This window comes from Fusarium falciforme, chromosome 3 (assembly GCF_026873545.1).
Source record: "Fusarium falciforme chromosome 3, complete sequence".
Taxonomy (NCBI): domain Eukaryota; kingdom Fungi; phylum Ascomycota; class Sordariomycetes; order Hypocreales; family Nectriaceae; genus Fusarium; species Fusarium falciforme.
In genome coordinates, this window is record NC_070546.1 from 770712 (window position 1) to 788678 (window position 17967).

General features: G+C 51.6%; 7 protein-coding genes across 7 annotated transcripts; 3 read left to right on the forward strand and 4 right to left on the reverse strand.

Annotated features, from left to right (window-relative positions):
• Window positions 1–118: 118 nt before the first annotated feature.
• On the reverse strand, window positions 119–1639 carry NCS54_00356200 (Hypothetical protein; the record flags this gene model as incomplete). The annotated part of the gene is made up of 2 exons (XM_053149125.1): window positions 119–1535; window positions 1581–1639. The coding sequence occupies 2 exons, from the start codon at window positions 1637–1639 to the stop codon at window positions 119–121; spliced, it is 1476 nt and encodes a 491-aa protein (XP_053005100.1).
• Window positions 1640–2473: 834 nt separating this feature from the next.
• NCS54_00356300 (MFS domain-containing protein) lies at window positions 2474–4342 on the reverse strand (the record flags this gene model as incomplete). The annotated part of the gene is made up of 5 exons (XM_053149126.1): window positions 2474–2755; window positions 2805–3199; window positions 3247–3662; window positions 3714–4055; window positions 4122–4342. 5 exons carry the CDS (start codon window positions 4340–4342, stop codon window positions 2474–2476), a joined length of 1656 nt encoding a protein of 551 aa, XP_053005101.1.
• A 675-nt stretch (window positions 4343–5017) lies between these two features.
• Window positions 5018–7291, forward strand: NCS54_00356400 (Glyco-hyd-65N-2 domain-containing protein; the record flags this gene model as incomplete). The annotated part of the gene is made up of 1 exon (XM_053149127.1): window positions 5018–7291. The coding sequence occupies one exon, from the start codon at window positions 5018–5020 to the stop codon at window positions 7289–7291; it is 2274 nt and encodes a 757-aa protein (XP_053005102.1).
• A 421-nt stretch (window positions 7292–7712) lies between these two features.
• NCS54_00356500 (Hypothetical protein) lies at window positions 7713–9562 on the forward strand (the record flags this gene model as incomplete). Its single annotated transcript, XM_053149128.1, has 3 exons — window positions 7713–8357; window positions 8407–9340; window positions 9399–9562. The coding sequence occupies 3 exons, from the start codon at window positions 7713–7715 to the stop codon at window positions 9560–9562; spliced, it is 1743 nt and encodes a 580-aa protein (XP_053005103.1).
• A 517-nt stretch (window positions 9563–10079) lies between these two features.
• NCS54_00356600 (Hypothetical protein) lies at window positions 10080–12243 on the forward strand (the record flags this gene model as incomplete). The annotated part of the gene is made up of 3 exons (XM_053149129.1): window positions 10080–10582; window positions 10632–11369; window positions 11418–12243. The coding sequence occupies 3 exons, from the start codon at window positions 10080–10082 to the stop codon at window positions 12241–12243; spliced, it is 2067 nt and encodes a 688-aa protein (XP_053005104.1).
• Window positions 12244–12427: 184 nt separating this feature from the next.
• On the reverse strand, window positions 12428–13197 carry NCS54_00356700 (Hypothetical protein; the record flags this gene model as incomplete). The annotated part of the gene is made up of 3 exons (XM_053149130.1): window positions 12428–12776; window positions 12819–12982; window positions 13039–13197. The coding sequence occupies 3 exons, from the start codon at window positions 13195–13197 to the stop codon at window positions 12428–12430; spliced, it is 672 nt and encodes a 223-aa protein (XP_053005105.1).
• A 2411-nt stretch (window positions 13198–15608) lies between these two features.
• On the reverse strand, window positions 15609–17603 carry NCS54_00356800 (Hypothetical protein; the record flags this gene model as incomplete). The annotated part of the gene is made up of 1 exon (XM_053149131.1): window positions 15609–17603. One exon carries the CDS (start codon window positions 17601–17603, stop codon window positions 15609–15611), a length of 1995 nt encoding a protein of 664 aa, XP_053005106.1.
• Window positions 17604–17967: the final 364 nt, after the last annotated feature.

Consider the following 17967-nt stretch of genomic DNA (forward strand, 5'->3'; position numbering starts at 1 on the left):
TTTGCTAGGGCCTCGAAAGTAGTGGTTTGTAGGCAGTTCACAAACAGGGTTCCAGTTGCTAGAATAAAATAGAAACCTTCTCAATAAAAGACTCGATTCAGACTCTAGCGTGCAAGTCTCACTCCTTGCGAATGAGATGGTTGAAAAAGTCTCCCAGAAAGTAAGCCGATCTCTTGGCATACCTCGTCTTCTCTGGACTCTCAAAGTCTATCCAAGTACATCCAAACCTATCCGAGTAGCCCGCAGCCCACTCCCAGTTATCCGTAAATGTCCACCCGAAATACGACTTGATGACAACGCCCTCTTGGGACGCCTTGGCAACTTCGGTGAGATAGCTCTTGTAAAAGTCGATTCTGAAGGGGTCTTCGAGGACGTCGTCGGGTCCTTTGGGTTTCCAGTCGTGTTCGCCTTGGGCGGTGGTGCCATTTTCAGTGATGTAGATTGGCACGCCGTAACGGTTCCAGATCCAGCGGAGGAGCTTCGCCCATCCCCAAGGTGTTGTGCGGAGCCAGTATGTGTCACTCATTGGTCCTCGAGGTTGGCCCTGCTTATTCTCATCGGACTGCACAATGTTGCCCTTGTGGTCATTGATATCAGCAGGCTCATCGCGATGACGAACGTAAAACGCAGAGTATGAGTTCATGCCGTAAAACTCAGAGCTACCAAGAACGAGCTTGCTCTCCTCTGGTGTAAATCGCGGAAGACGATCACCGAGCTGAGCTCGCATCGACGCTGGGTAGTCTCCCGTCTTGTACAAAGGATCGGCGAACCAGGCAATCTCAAACTCTCGTGCCCGTTCCGCGGCCTCTTGATCTTTAGGGTCATCGGCATCCCAAGGCTCAGACCAGTTGCCGTGGAGAGTGATCATGATCTTTCCTTGCTGAGTCGGCTTGAATTCTTTCTTATACATGTCTGCTACATACGCGTGAGAGACGAGCTCTGTGTGGCCGATAGTGAAGGGCTCAGTGCTGCTGTCACCTTCTTCGTTGCGGTCGCGGAAACTTGAGCGAGCTGGCGCGTGTACTCCAGCGGCATAGCCAGCCAGTGAGTATACGCCCGGTTCATTGTATGAGATCCAGTTCTTGACGCGGTCTCCGAATCGTTCAAAGCAGACTCGCGCGTAGCGGATAAAGTCGGGTGTGTAAGCCTCCTTGTTCAGCATACCCCCATAGCGATCTTCCAGGGCTTGCGGAATATCCCAGTGGAAAAGGGTGACGAAAGGGGTGATGCCGTGAGCAAGAAGCTCATCAATGAGTCGGTTATAGTAAGCGATGCCCTCCTCATTAACAGGGTCGTCTTTTCCGCCAAGAGGAATGATGCGCGACCATGCAAGCGAGAAGCGGTAACCCGTAGCTCTATACTTCTTAAGCCAGGCAACATCTGTCTTGTACAGATCGTAGGACCGCACGGCATCATCGCCAGTGCTCCCGTCCTTCACCTTGCCGGGCGTGTGGGCAAAGGTATCCCAGATGGATGGGCCTTTTCCATCCTTGTCCCAAGCGCCCTCAACCTGGGCAGCTGCCGTAGCCCATCCCCTGGTCGATGTCAGATCGCGCTCTTAGTCTGATAAATAAACTCACCAGATAAAGTCAGGAGGCAGAGCTCCCTTGATGGATTCGTCAAACTCCTGAGAAGCCATATTGTCAGAAACTCGTGATAGTGGACAATGTTGAAGCAAGAAGCCTACTCGCAGAGCCTACTCAGTCTAGAAATAAAACCCCAAAAACGTGACCACACTGGATTTCACCATCATGCGTTGTCAGAGGGGAAAGCATGCATGCAGTAGTGGAGGTTGTGCTCACGAGCGCCCGTCCCCGTGTCCACGAGAAATGGTTCGTTGAAGGATCGGGCCAAACTCTCCCGATATTGGCTCTTATGAGTAGCCGAACCCCTCTCACTTGCGCACGAATGGTGTGAGAGCCACTATTCGCATGCTGCGGGCCGTCGGTCCGTTATCCCGGAAGGAATCCGGGGACCCTCCAACAACAAAACCCCGCCGGAACAAGGCTCATTTTTCATTGGATGGTAATTAACCGTGCCGTCGGATCAGGAACGTCTTTTGTCTCGCGTATCTGCCGTGGTGAAGAGGAGAAGGTTAAGCATCTCAATTATACCCCCATTACTTGAGCCTCCATACGAGAATCCATCTACTTGGCAAGATGTGGGGATTCATGAGCTCTTCTTTTAAGAGTTCCCGAGTAGTTTACTCGCAGTGTTTGTTGTGTAGTATCGACCGAGATCCGATATATATGGATAGGCAATATTGCAAGCGTTGCTGTCGGTGCAAGTCAAAATGCCACCGTTGAATCCCTTACTTTTACAGCCCCCTTTCACAAAAATAGACCAAGTTATTGCAAGATTAACAAATCCAATGTTATTGAGATTAGTTATACGGTCATGAGAGCAAACTATCCGAGCAGACTAAGGTATCATATGGTTCATATCGTAAACAAAGTGGTCTCATCGACACACCCTACACCTCAACAACGCCCCCATTCCGCGCACGGAGCTTCTCCGCCTTGAGCGAACCCCACTTGGCGTCGGCAACCTTGACGCTCAGCTTGACGGGGTTGGCGCCCTTGGTCTCAAAGATGTGGTCGATTTCCTCGAGGTTGAGCTTGCCCGTCTCGGGGAAGACGAAGTAGGCGATGATGAGCTGGCAGAAGTTGTAGACGATGTAGACGGCCCAGATCTTGTAGCCGATCTTTTGGATACCGACTGAGATGCCGTAGTTGTGGACGACACCAGCAGCGCCCTGTAGATTGTTAGTGTTGTGCTGAGATGGGTGTACATAAAATGCCTACCTGGAACATGGTGTACATGGCCATACCCTTGGCTCGGAGGGCCAGGGAGAGCAGTTCAACTGGGTACAGGTTGTGCATGGTTGCAATAAACGAGGCACTGCAGACCTGGAAGCCATAGATCCAGAGAACCGTGAGATACGACAGGTATCGCGCATTTTCCTGCTGCTCGACTTGCCAGCTGGTGATGGTGACTGCGATCTGGGCGACAATAATGGCGATCAATCCGGCAAAGATGAGCGTGCGTCGACGGAAATATTCGATGATGTAGGCACCGAAGAGGGTAAAGACAAAGTAGGTAGCCGTCAGACCGAGGTTGATACCCAGAACATCAAGCTTCTTGGTGATTCCGATGGTCTCGAGGGCGGGGTCCAGGTACATGCCGATAATGCCACCACCTAAAAGAGTCAACATTATTCTTTCGGCACATCGATGCGTGACTTACCATTCCACTGCTGGAAAACAGAGTACAGAGCAAGGATACAGGTACGGAAGGCAGCGGCCTTGGTGAAGAAGACGCGGAAATCCCAGGTAGCACGGAAACCCACAACACTGGTCTCGATGGACTCGTCAATCTGGGACATCATGACATCGACAAAAGGATGGTTGACGTCGTCAGAGGAGGTGAAATAGCGTGAGATCATGTGGCGAGCCTTCTCCCTCTGTCCCTTCATGACCATGTATCGAGGAGACTCGGGGCAGAGGAAGTAGATGGTGCAGCAGACAAAGGCTGGGAAGGCGGCTTGGATGAGGAAGGCGACTCTCCAGCTCCAGTTGCTCTCCCAGTGGGTGAAGCCCATCATGATTCCGATGATGGCGAGGGAACCGACTTGGAAGAAGGCACCAAAGATACCGACGATGCTGTCTCTTGTGTGAGTCAAGTGAAGGTGCGAGGGTAGAGGTCCTACTCACTGTCCACGAATATGCGGAGGCGCAACTTCGGCAATGTACTGCGAACTCGTGCAAAGCGCAGTGCCGAAGCCCAGGATGAAGCGTCCAGCCATCAGGCAAGCAACATTGGGCGAAGCAGCCTGGATGGCGGCGGCGGCGACAGTGAGGAAGCAACCGGCAAAGTTGACGCTGCGTCGACCGATCTTGTCGGCCAAGCAGAGGAAAGGTGCACCGCAGAAATTTCCAATGGTCATGAGGGCATTGATGACGCCGAGCGTGGAGCCCTTGTTCTCGAAGCCAAAGTAGTCGTGCCAGTGGGTGTTGGAGTTGATACTGCTGATTACACCCCAATCGATACCGTAGCTGTGCCAAGGTCAGTTGCTGTTTACAGAAGTATATCGTGCCATGTCAAGCACCAAAGGCACTCACCCAGCCTGGTTAACGGCCATGACAAGCATGATGAGGCAGAGACGAAATCCGGCTCTCGACCGGAGGTTCAAGGCCTCTCTCGACTTGGTGACCAAGTGGTCCTCGGTGATGCGAGCCGCGACAACCTCCTCAACAGCAACGCCAGCCTTTGCGGCATCGGCGTTGACGTCTTGGTAGACGTTGTGCTGCTCAACGTGTGCAACGGGCTGTCTTCTCGCCATGGTTCAAGGTAGTTGAGCGAAGAGGGATGAAGAGTGAAACCTTGTCTGGCGAGGAGCCGCAAGTGTCTCGCCGGTACTTATATAGAGACGCCCAATGCAACCGTTGCAGTTGGATCATCCTCTAGTCTTGACCGAAAGGCAGATGTGCTGGAGCCGGTACCGCGTCCACGGGATTAAACTTGCGGTGCCGCACCCTAGCATTACATTTGCCCATGCCCCAGACAATTAACCAACCCACCTGCTCATGTGCCCACGGGGCATTTTGCAAAGTTCCTGGTCAACCCTACCCGAAATGGGTCCTCTATGCTTTGCCGATCACTCACGGCTAAAGTCGAGAAGAGCCAAGCTTTGCCCAAAGCTTCTGACTCTGGGGTTGGTTCCCCCCCTGTAGACAATAATTCCTCGAATCAGGAGGCCCAATTACCCTCGTACCCCAGCCGCCCACTTCGGTATGTGGGTTGCTCTGGTGGTTCTGGGGTTAAAAACAGCGGTGCAAGACGGTCCTCGTGGAGGATCAGTTCATTCACACAATCAGGCTAGCAAAGGCACAACGCAGCATCCTCACATTCAACCAACAAGACGGCTATTCTTACATTCTTGTCCCTTTCCCCATTCTAGCTTGATTCCCGTCCCCGCAACCACTAGGCACCGGCAAGCCGGCGCGCGTTTCCAGCCATGGACGACGCCGATCAGGACCTGGCTCTGCACTACACCTCCCCCGCATCTTCTTGGTCCGAGGCCCTCCCCGTAGGCAACGGCCGGCTGGGGGCAATGATCTACGGGAGAACTACCACCGAGCTGCTCCAGCTCAACGAGGATTCTGTTTGGTACGGCGGCCCGCAGGATAGGACCCCCAGGGATGCTAAACGCAACCTTGCCAAGCTTCGAGAGCTCATTAGAGCCGAGAAGCACGAGGAGGCCGAGGCCCTTGTGAAGGAGGCCTTTTTCGCCACGCCAACTAGCATGCGGCATTATGAGCCATTGGGAAACTGCACTCTTGAATTTAACCATGGTGAGGAGGATGTCAGCGACTTTAGGCGGCGTCTTGATCTGAGCACTTCTCAGAACACCACCGAGTACACGCGCCGAGGTGTTTCTTACCGACGGGATATTATTGCCAGTTTTCCAGACAATGTCTTGGCGATTCGATTTGAAGCGTCGGAAAAGACGCGCTTCGTTGTGCGATTGACGCGAAGGAGCGATGTCGAGTGGGAGACCAACGAGTTTCTCGATAGCATCAGGGCAGAGGACGGTCGCATTATTCTTCACGCTACGCCGGGCGGGAGAAACAGCAATCAATTGGCCCTCGTGCTTGGAGTCTCCTGCGATGCGGATGATGGGAGCGTTGAAGCGATCGGCAATTGTTTGATCGTCAATACGACTCGTTGTGTGATTGCTATCGGCGCGCAGACGACGTATCGAGTCGACGACCCAGAAGCATCTGCACTCCACGATGTCGACGAGGCTCTCAAGAGGCCTTGGAGCGAATTGATCGAGCGACATCGACAAGACTATACCGATCTCTTTGGCCGAATGTCGCTGCGAATGTGGCCAGCTGCAAGCCATATTCCGACCGAGGAGAGAATAAAGAACAAGCGAGACCCTGGGCTGGTGGCATTGTATCACAACTATGGCCGCTACCTCCTCATCTCTTCGAGCCGAAACTCGCACAAGGCCTTACCAGCGACATTGCAAGGCATTTGGAATCCCTTCTTCGCGCCGCCCTGGGGATCCAAGTACACCATCAACATCAACCTCCAGATGAACTACTGGCCGGCTGCACAGTGCAACCTTCTCGAGTGCGCACTACCAGTCGTGGATCTCCTCGAAAGAATGGCTGAGCGAGGCAAAAAGACTGCCGAGACGATGTACGGCTGTCGAGGATGGTGCGCCCACCACAATACCGACATTTGGGGTGATACAGATCCCCAAGATACATGGATGCCTGCCAGTCTTTGGTCGTTGGGAGGCGTCTGGGTCTGCATTGATGTCTTCAATATGTTGAAGTATGAGTATGACTCTGCCTTGCACAGTCGAGTTGCTCCAGTGCTTGAAGGCTGTGTCGAGTTTCTACTCGATTTTCTCATTCCATCTGCGTGCGGCAAGTATCTTGTTACCAACCCTTCACTTTCACCAGAGAACACCTTTTTGTCGGAGTCTGGCAAGCCTGGAATTCTCTGTGAAGGATCTGTCATTGATATGACGATTGTTCGCATCGCGTTCGAGAGCTTCCTTCTCAGTGCGGACATTCTCAACCAAGATCATCCCCTCCGAAGCCAGGTTCAGGAAGCTCTTGATAAGCTACCGCCGCTAACTATTAATGACGACGAATTGATACAAGAATGGGGTTTGAAGGACTACAAAGAACATGAGCCCGGCCATCGTCATGTCTCTCATCTCTTCGGCCTCTACCCTGGAGAATACATCGATCCCATCACGTCGCCTAAATTAGCCACCGCAGCAAAGAGGGTGCTTGAACGACGAGCCGCAAATGGAGGAGGTCACACTGGTTGGAGCAGAGCCTGGTTATTGAACCTACACGCCCGTCTTTTCGACGCTGAAGGTTGCCAACAGCACATGAACCTGCTGTTGGGAGGTTCAACACTACCAAACATGCTTGACAATCATCCTCCTTTCCAGATAGACGGGAACTTTGGAGGCTGTGCCGGAATTCTGGAATGTCTTGTGCAGTCCCGGATCAGGTTCGAGGGGGTGGTTGAGATTCGTCTCTTCCCAGCTTGGCCGGCTGAATGGTCATCCGGCAAGGTGGCAAGAGTGCGGGCGAAAGCAGGCTGGCTGGTATCCATGGAATGGAATGAGGGGCAATGCACAGCAAATTTAGTCTTGGAAGCCACGGAGCCTGAAACCCCCGACGCCCATGTCATCTTCCCCGACGGCGAGGGAGTCCTTGTCACCGGAGGAGACCCGGGACCGCGTCAGGTTCAATAAAGAGGAGGAGAATAAGGTTATTGATAGTTTCCTATTTTATTGATACCACGATTCTGCATTTTTGTTCTCATAATGAGAACATGACTGAAAAATATTACCGCAGCGACCCAGAGCCTCGTTTTAAGGTGCAGAATGTGGCGTTGCTCGGTTGTCTGGTGCCTCCCTTGCCCTGCCAATCAGGCAGTCTTTTTGCATATTATCAAAGTTGGCAGACCGTGTGCGATTATGCCTTGGACAGCTGAATGTGGCTGCAGTGGGCGTCCTTGGCGTTAGGCGCCAACATAAAACGAGCTGAGTGGTTTCGAGCGCCCCCAGTTCCTCCCTTCCTCCCTACTACCTTGAAATCGGATGATCGCTTCTTGACCTGCTTTCGGGCTCTAATCTTGCATAATTCAAAATTATTTCTGATAAATGGTTCTCCATGTCTTCGGACCAGTCGAAAGGGACGCTATATTCCGGCCGCGTCAACCCGCTGCCAGCATCCCCCCAGTTTCAGACTGTCTTCACATGGGATACCGATCAATTCAATGAAGGCATTGACGCTATAACTCTTGGTACTCTCGGTCGATCGTGGATCTGGTTCCAGCTTCTTAATGAAAGCTCAAGTGCCGAGTTGCCACGCGATGTGTCAAGGATCGCACTCATGCCTGGGGTTTGCGGGGATGTTTCAAGTGCCACCACAAATTGTTCCGATTTATGCAGCCGCCGCTCAGATATGTTCGGTTCATGGAAGACGCTATGGCATTGTCTGACCCTTGCCTCACTGGCAATAGCAGACACGTCGTTCCTGGGCCTCAACGACTCGTCTCATGAACTCATCCACGCAGCGCTACGCCAATTATCCATCACTAGTGCTGCTGATTTCCCTGGCGAGGTTGTGCTCAACAACACATTTGAGTGTGCCCTGGCAAGCTGTAACTCCGGCAAGAAGGAGTGCAAAATGAGGGAACTCGATGCCAGCTACATCGTGGATGGTCGTGTCCAGTTGAATGTCCTAGGCATGTCCCTCTTGGAGTTATGTGAAGGCCTTGAGGTTGAGATCGATGCTGATATAGCCGGGCCTGGAGTGAGTGCAGCGTGACTTGGTGGCTTTATCAAAACTGACCGGCTGATAGGTGGTCATCTCATACATCTTCCAAGCAGCGATGGCGGTATATGTATGGGCGTTCATAGCGCTACCCAGTAGCCGCTATGTCCCATCTGCCCTCAAACGCACATTTTCTACTCTTTGGTTCAAAATCCGATCCTTCACTGGCCCCTTGCCGGCTTTACAAAGCCTGTGGTTAAACTTGATTTATGCCACAAGCACTTTCTTGGTCGAGTTCCATGAAGCTCAGTGCTTCCTTGTCGCCAGCATCGAGATCGCGCTGCTCTATGCTAAGTCCCGGAGCCTTCCCAGCGAGTCAGCCAATTGGGGGAATCTAGACCAATTTAGAAACTTGATTCAACTCGTTGGCGCTACAGGTGCTTGGTCTGTCATCCTGACTCAAACATCCTTGCGCCGGGCACGGCTTAATTCCGTCTACAACCTGGCGCTATCTACCGTTGCTCTGGTATTGGCCACTGCGGCAGTTTCTAAAACCACTGATCTGACTGCCGACGAGGCATATAGGTTGTTCAAAGGATTAAATCATATCTCAGAATGCGGTGGCAACACTTCACTTCGATCATTTTGTGCCCAGCACGGGAGATATATTCTGAGTCCATTGCCGCCTGGATACATTTACCTTTGCGTCGTTTCAGTCATCACTACTTGGCTGTACATGTTTGTGGATCTGGTGCCCAAGATGGCTTGGGCAGACCAGATGTATCGGCGCCTCGCCCCAAGGCAGCGACGCACATATAGGAAAATGATGGGTGTCCTTGACTCCTTGGATTACCTATTATTCCTGGGATTCGACGGTTTCATCATTGGCTCGCTTTTGAACAGTCTAATGTCACTCGGAGCTCTCCAAAGGAGAGTTGGTGCAGATGAGTGGGGTATTGGTCAAGTGATCGCGGTACTAATATGGGCGCCGGTGTTATCAAAGTACTTGTACTTGATCATATGTGAGTCTAACCTCGAGTCTTACCGGCCTTCATCACAACACTAATTGCCCTCTCACAGTTGGCATGGAGAAGGGATTCCTCTATCGACTCTCACACGCTTTCATGGTGGTGAAGCGGCCTAGCGAAACCAAGAAGCATGGTGAAGACATTGCCACAGGTGACACACCTGATTCTGACAATGTCCCTCTGGCGCTTGCCCATCGACACACGGCAGCATGGTAAAGCATCTATGTGATGCGGCTGGTGATGCACAGGAAGGGCGAAGCTGATGCAAGGTTCGACAGCACAGCCACAAATAGTCAATATTTTTAAACAAGATCTGAACCATCGACACACCCCATCTCAGAATGGATTCGCATCCCTGCATTGCCACCCATCTTTTGTTCACAGCCTCCATCGCTAACTGGCCGTTACAACGTTTACGCCACCTACCCGCTAACTAACACCTTAAAACCTTCAAAACTCAATTTCGACGGCAAAAAAGTAGCGCATCTTTGCCTCATTCCGAAACATGACGGAACACCTGGATGATAAGGCTGACATAAAGTTCAAACGGCCCCCAATCTATTTCAGCGAACCAATCGCTTAGAGTTGATCAGCGGGACGCTATTCATTTGGAATGTAACGCTAAGCTTGATTAAAAGGGACCACGGTCCCCGCTCAATGTGTCGCGCAATACCAGCTCCAACCCCGTTCTTTTTTAGCTGTTGAACCATTTGCATGCTTAAACACCTTTGCAATGAGGGCCTCAGGGTACGGCGAGATCGAGGCTCAGCCGTTCCTCCAAGATCCGAAGTTTAAAAAGCGCACCAAATGGGCTGAGATCTCTTCAGGATGGAGACTCAGTCTCGTTTATGGAGCCGGCGCGTCGACCGTTGTGCTGCTAATTAACCTCGGCGTCACCATCTGGTCCAGCACGCTGAAGAAGGGAGACGAAAACAGCGAAGACCGTCAATCCAACAACCGCAGAGTCCTCTTCCAGGGGTCTTGCGAGGAGTCTCGGAAGCTAAACGTCGTCCTGCACATCTTTATCAACGTCTTTAGCTCCGTACTCCTCGCGGCCAGCAGCTATGGCATGCAATGCCTCACTGCGCCGAACCGCGCCGAGGTCGACAAGTCCCACGCCGTCCAGAGGTGGATGGACATTGGCATCCTCAGCGTGCGAAATCTACGCGGCGTCTCCCGGAAGCGATCTATCCTGTGGTTTCTCCTCACCATGTCTTCGATCCCTCTCCACCTTCTGTTGGTCTTTCCAGCCTGTATGTGGTCACCAGGCGCTAACAGCTCTTAGGTACAACTCGGTCGTCTTCTCGTCGCTATCAACCATGGACTACAGCGTCTACCGCATCGGCGAACAATTCAACGACCCCCAATCAGCCGAGATGATTAAACGCGCCCGCGACCAAAAGTGGGACAACATCACGACCGAACAATGCATCACCGACTACGGCGTAGCCTTCCTGACTTCGAGGAGCGACGTCATCCTCGTCGTCGACCAAAAGCCAAACACAAATGGGAGCAACATTTTCGACAAGTGGTCCCAATACCATGATTTGGTGGTGGGCTCGGGCTGTTATTCCACGGCCTACTCGTGGATCTGCCCAGGTATGGAATGCAATGCTCAAGGGTGCCTTGCAGAGCTACCAAAGTATAAGAAGCAGGCAAATGACTGGAGGCCATATACAAACCGTGTCAAGTACTGCCTCAGCAAGCCAAGAGAGGAGATTTGCCGGGTCAACTTCAATATCCCCGTCGCCATTGGGGTCATTATAGCCAACGCGGCCAAGGCAATCATTCTCCTCTACGTGGCCTTCAAACCACCCGAAGAGCCGTTGCTGGTTCTTGGAGATGCTATCCATTCCTTTCTCAGAAAACCGGATCCCTTCTCCAAGCATATGTGCTTGGCTTCCATCCACGACGTCAAAACACAAGGAGCCTGGGCGTCTATGAAACCTTCGCGCTGGGTATCAAAAAAGAGGCGGTGGGCGGCAGCAATAAGCCGTACCCGTTGGTGGATCAGCGGCTCACTGTAGGTCTCTTTCTACTTCCTCCAAGCCTGAACTGACACCTGTGATAGATACGGGTTTGCCCTCGGTGTAGCAATCTTCTTCCTAATATGGGGAATCATAGCTTTGAGCGGCTCGCACAGCGTCAAGACCCTTTGGGAGATGGGCTTTGGTGCCATCACCGACAAGGCCCTCATTTCTGGGCTTCAACCCAGCAGCGACAACTCTGATAATGAGATTCTCACTAGCGTTCTGTTGGCCAACATCCCCCAAATCACTTTCTCGGTTCTCTATTTTCAATACAACGGCCTCTTCACGTGTATGCTATCAGCCAAGGAATGGTCAGACTTTGGCTGGAAGAGAAAGGCCCTACGAGTATCTTCAGAGCCTGTCGGCGAACAGCGCTCCCGATATTTCCTACAGCTCCCTTACCGATGGAGTATCCCACTAGTCCTCCTCTCGATATTGATGCACTGGGTGCTTTCTCAGAGCATTTTTGTTGTTGCTGTCGAGACTGACAGACCTAACATGGACATTTACGAGACGACTCCAGACGGCGATTACACGCGAAAGTTGTCTTGGAATTTCGCCACCTGTGGATACTCCCCGGTAGCCATCATCTGCGTTATGCTTGTCTCGTTGGTGATGGTAGCTGCTGTCATCATCACAGCTACCCGTCGACTGCCAACTGCAATTCCCGTGGTCGGGAGCTGTAGCTTGGCTATCGCCGCGTCATGTCATCATCCTGATGGTGTTCCTCAACCGGAGGCGCCTTATCACCCTTTGAAGTGGGGTGTCATGGGCAAGAGCGAGAGTGACGTGGATGGTGTGTATCTTCATTGCGGATTTTCTACTGAAGAGGTCGGCGAGCCTCAGGGTGGGTTGGAGTATCAGTGAACTGGTTTGATGAGGTTACGGATATAGCAGGCAAGGATCAAGGAGTTGGCAAGGAATTTTATCACTTTTATTATTCTCGCTCACTGCCTGTCATCTGCAACTAACTCGAAAGAAACGTACTCGATAATGACCAACCAACGCCGCACCCATGCCTATCATTGACCGGAACTTTGCCTTGAGCAACTCATTTAGGAAAAATCAGATTTCGAAGCCCATCTCCTCCAACGTAGCCAACAGCAGCCGGCCATCCTCCAAGAGCACCAAACACATACCCATACGTCACATCGTGAGCGTAATAAACACCTCCAAGCAGCAAATTCACTCCGTCAAAGATCCAGTTCGACTCAATATCCAGCTTCAAAGCGAGGACTTCTTTCTTTTCGTCCACCTCCAACCCCAGATGAAGAGGCTTTGTGTGCCCAGAGACGGGAATGTCAAAGTTCTTCAGTACCGTGCCAGAGTCGATGAGACTGTAGGCGACCATGACGGTGTCGGCGTTGCCCCAGAGAGACATCCAGCCGCCCCATTCGGAGCTTCATACGGTAATGCTGCCTTTCTGGCCTACCGGGCTCGACTCTCCCTTGATTGAAACTTCTCCAAGAACCGCAATATCAATTTCCACGGTAGGGCCAATACCGGAATCAAAGACGCTGGTCGACGTCAAGCAGACCTCTCCGATGTACCCATCGCGGAATCCCTGAGAAATTTCGATCGGCAGTGCCTTTTTCTTCTCCTCATCCTAGCCGTGACTTGTTAGCACAATGTTCACCAGGCGATAGGACTAGGGTGTCTTACGGCCATGCCAGTATGAAAGATGCATTTAGGGGTACTGAGGCTGGGCGCCCATTTGCCGTTTCCTTCAGGAATTGTGAAGCGGACGTCAGTGACGAACACCTTCAGGCCCTCCTCGATCTTGCTAAGCTTGAGAATGTGACTGATTCTTCCGCGAGGCATGTTGGTAGTGTTTTGGTTGACAAAGGTTTAGAAGATGAAGAGAGGGCACTTGAGAAGGATGTTTGTGATTGTGCATTGAGGACTAGAAATGCGACTTTATAGAGAGAGAATGAACTTCTAGACCAAATAGAACAGTCCGCTTAACATCTCAGCTGGTCATCTACAACGGAAAAAGAGGAAAAGATCGACAAGACGGACAAGCCCGAGAAATAGTCTGGCGCTTGGCAAGGGAACTAGTGAGCGGGCCGAAGCAATAGTCTCGGCCGAGATAAGCGATCGCAGGTCCAGACTCCGAGATTCAAGGTCGAGATGAGGCCTCTCGTTTAATACCATGTAGTCACGAGAATATTTCGGGGTTCATCACTGTATTTGGCATAGTTGAGATAAACATAATCGTTAGGACTAGTCCCGTGAACCACATTGAGGTTGGGTCTCGCCTAGATCAATCATGACTATGGAGTCTCATCTTACTACGCTATCTAGTTACGAAGAGTTCTAAGAAGCCAAGGAATCAGAAGCATACTTGCAAGGAAGCTTACAACGTGCCTTTCAAAATGTTGGCAGGTGTTTAGGGAGGGCTGCGTGGGTATCAGCATATACGGCGTGCCAAGGATGCCTGACAGGCAGGCAACCCTACGGCTACAAGGATACGCTCTTTAATTGGAGTGGGTTTTGCGATTCTTGGCAATTTGCTGACCTGGTATTCTCAACCCCTGCCTGGCCTGACTCTGCTTACCAAAAGTCAGTAAACCCTCCTTCCTCTCGAGACAGATTCTTCTTCAGATCAAATCTCGCGCGGTTCGCAATGTGCTCCCAAATACTTGAGTTCAACGCATGCAACTGCATTTACTATCAACACGCCATCTCCCGATGTGCTTCATACGGAAGTCCTGGGCATCAGACTACGTTCCATCGACGCGTTTTACCCGCTCTTTGCCCATTCCATCAGCAAGCCAAGCAAAGCCAGAAGGTCAGCCGTCAATCTTGACATTGTCTGGATCTACACTGAAGGCCAAGCATCGAGGCCAAAGCCCGCAGACACGGCTTTCTATTGGCGTGAGGCGCTCTATCACACCTCCTCTGGCAGGACAAGCGGATGGAGAATGACATGAGGGGATTCATGAGCAAGCTGAGGAACAAACTTCGCCCATACTCGCTCGGCAAGGCCGCCGCATTCTTCAACTTCCCCGACAGAGACTTGCTCAAAGGGGGCTATGAGAGGGCGTACTTTGGGGAGAATCGTCAGGAGTTGCGACGCATCAAGGAGATCTGGGATAAGGATAACCTCTTCAAATGGCTCCAGAGTATTCAGCTTCCAAAAGATGCCGTCGACGACCCATGTGGGAACGTGGATTTAGCCGACTCCAGGGGCCGGACGGATCAACTTGCGCAAGGTTTGTGGAAAGACTTTTGGGATCGACGGAATTGGCAGCATCATGATATCACGGACTTTGATGCGGCACTAGAAGAGCTTGAGAAAGTGCTCTGAGGCCAGTCTTGAGGTCGAACACTGATACTGCCATGTACCTACATTCTGTTAACCATCTGCCTCTCTCTATTAGCCTGTTGCCAAGCAAATCTTCGCTCACTGGGCACCTGCAATCATATTGTATACGTTTTGCATGCCTGATTGTTGGCACTGATTGATGATACTCATTGTAAGAATTCTGCTGCGAAGGCTTGATCACTCCGAAAAAGCGAAGGCACCTTACACAACCTGAGGTTCAACCGTGAGAAGATCGACGCACTTGTACTGAGGCTTTTGTTCCTGCCTTTCGGACTCGCTCGAAATGCTTTAAACGAGTAGAACACACTAGAGAAATTTCCTAGCCCCAAGCAAAAGTGCTGGCATTGGGTGCTAGCAGAGTTGATAAGGCTGTATGCATTGTATCCTCTCGAAATGTGGACGAACAAGGTTTATCTGCAAACTCGTCTTAATCGCATCCATAGATAGCTATCTAGGCGTTACAAATCAACAAAATTCCTTGATTGCGCAATAGTGTTGCGCCATGATGCACGTTAATGTTCTGATGCGGGGATGTTGTAGCGCACGGCGGGGACAATATCTTGATGCTTCCTCAGGCCCAAGTCACGCGGGGCTTCAGATACCGTGGATGCTTGTACTCATCAACGTAAGAAAGGGCTTTATTATCAAGGCAGCAAACTCGACTCAGAGCTTGGACACCTCGCTAATGAATATAACGCTTCTCACAATGCTGACAGAGGATATGCCGATCAACTTGGTCACAATCCAAGACAATATGGATTTGTGATGCGGGATGAAAAGGTGAAAGGGTGTGGTTGTCACCAAAGAAGTATCGAGGATTGATGGCCTTGAAAAGGCAGTTACGTGGAGATGAAATTTGGTAATGTATCAAGAGATTTCTTCCTCTTAATGGCTATATATATCATCAAAGCTTAGAAAGAAGCCCACCCTTGCCGGACGAATCCACGGCTGGCGCGATCGCCAGACCGTCGAGTGAGCCTTCATTACGCCAGCCCTCAATGTAATTCATGAACGATTGCGTTCCTTCACCCCAGGCGCTGGCTTTGGCCCTCTTTCTCTTCTCGTCAGGATCCGTAACCCTAGATGCTTCTCCATGCCCGTTAAAGTAGCCCGGCGTGCAACCTGCCAAAGCTGAGTAGTACGGAGCTCGTTTCAGAATCTCGTCTGTATGAGCCTGCTCAGCCCGGCTAGTTACCTCGATGATGGGACGTTGACCGGGTCCGACCCGCTCTTGAGCCTGGGCTATCATGTACGTGATGTGATCGGCGATGAGACCGAGCATGAAGACGTTGTTTCCCGTCTGGGTTGCCTGGTTAGAGCTCGAAAAGAAGAGGTTGGGGAATCCGTTGGTGGCATATCCATGTAGCGTAGCGGGACCGTTGGCCTGCCACTTGTCGTCTAGAGGGAGTCGCTCACGACCAATGATGGAAACACCAGTTCTCGACGTAGGACTTCCCAGACTAGAAGCCGGAGTCTTGTATCCGGTGCCAAAAATGATGATGTCGAGGGGATACTCTTTATCGCCAACGACAAGGCCCTTTTCGGTTGCCCTGGATGGACCTCGGCCATCTGTATCGACCAGATGAACATTCGACTGGTTGAAAACCTGTAGATATGCGTCGCTGAACGTCGGTCGCTTGCACCACGATGGATACCAAGGCTTAAGCTTTTCAGCCGTATCGTCATCTTGAACAATGTTCTCGACCCTGGTACGAACGTCCTCCATGTGCGGCAGATCAAGGGCGTGGAAGTTTGCGACGTGCTGTGCAAGATTCTCAGGTGCAGGGTCAACAATACCATAGTTGGGTGACCCGACAACAGCAGAGTAGCCTGGCATAGTCGTCCAGGCATCCCCAACCAAGTTGGCTGTTCCAGGCTCGGCGGCGTTGTTGACGAACGTGGCAAAGTTGGTCTGCCTCTTGAACTGCCATCCACTTCCTGTGGCGACCGTCTTCTCAAAGTCCACGGAATCCGTTGGATGCTGGCCACGGGGATTGACGCAGGCTGGTGTTCTCTGAAAGACGTAGAGTTCCCCAGCGTACTTGGCAACCTGGGGGATAACTCCAATGGCAGTTGCAGCAGTACCGACAATACCAACTTTCTTGTTCCTGAGGCCATCTAAAGTTTGGTTTGTTGGAGAGCCTCCAGAGACTTTGTAGTTCCAGCGTGCAGTATGAAAGATGGACCCGGAAAATGACAGCAGACCAGGAATGTCCGGGATTTGAGGCTTGGTGAGCACGCCCGCAGCAAGGTAAACATACTCAGCCCGGAACTCGATGTCGATCTTAGGAGTCAGAGGACCTCGTCGCTGCGTCAATTTTATATTCCAGATTTGCCCCTTGTCATCCCACTCAACGCTTTTGACATCAGAGCGGAAAAGGGCTTTGTTCTTCAACTTCCACTGCGCTGCGATCCGCTCAGCGTGAAGTCTGATCTCGTCACCGGGTGCGTACTTGTGCGTGGGTATGTAGCTCGTTTCCTCCAAGAGTGGTAGGTAGATGTAGCTCTCGACGTCGCAGTGAAGACCGGGGAATCTGTTCCAGTACCACGTGCCTCCAAAGCCCCCAGCAGCATCGGCAAGACGGATGTCATCAGCAGTGGCGATGCCTTTCTCGATGAGGCGGACGGCGAATTGAAGACCGCCAAACCCGCCGCCGAGGACAAAGAACTTGTGAAGGTCGTGTTGTTTGATGGGCGGATCTTGGGCATTGAGTGCTTCATGGTCTGCCCAAGGATCCTCGACCAACGCGTTGAGCCGTTTGTTTTCCGTCTCTGTCAGTTGGATAAACTGAGCAGAGCCCTCAGGCCTGAGACGTTTTCTGGCTTCTTCTGCGTAGCGTTTCCGTACGTTGCTCAGGTGCTCACTATCCTGGGCAAGGTTGGTTGCATCGGCCGTCATCTTGTTCCGACTATATTTATTCGAGGGAGGTGGAAGTAGTGTAACGTATTAACTGGAATTGTGATGAACAACTTGATAAGGCTAGTTAAGTAGGTGGTATTTAAATCTAACATGAATGACAAGCCCTGTATCCTTATTCTATACTTTACACAAACGAGCCAGGTGAAGACGCAATTCATGAGCCAAGATTGAGCATAGGAGACGTGATTGACCCCCGCTGCGATTGGCTGGCAACCCCAATGATTGATAAGATTGTCAATTACCCCTCACTTGTAAATCTAACCTGTCGGAAATAAACTGTCTTTGTCTCATTGGGTGTTGCTCGGCAGTACGTATGCAAAGAAATACATCAAGGAGGCAGTCC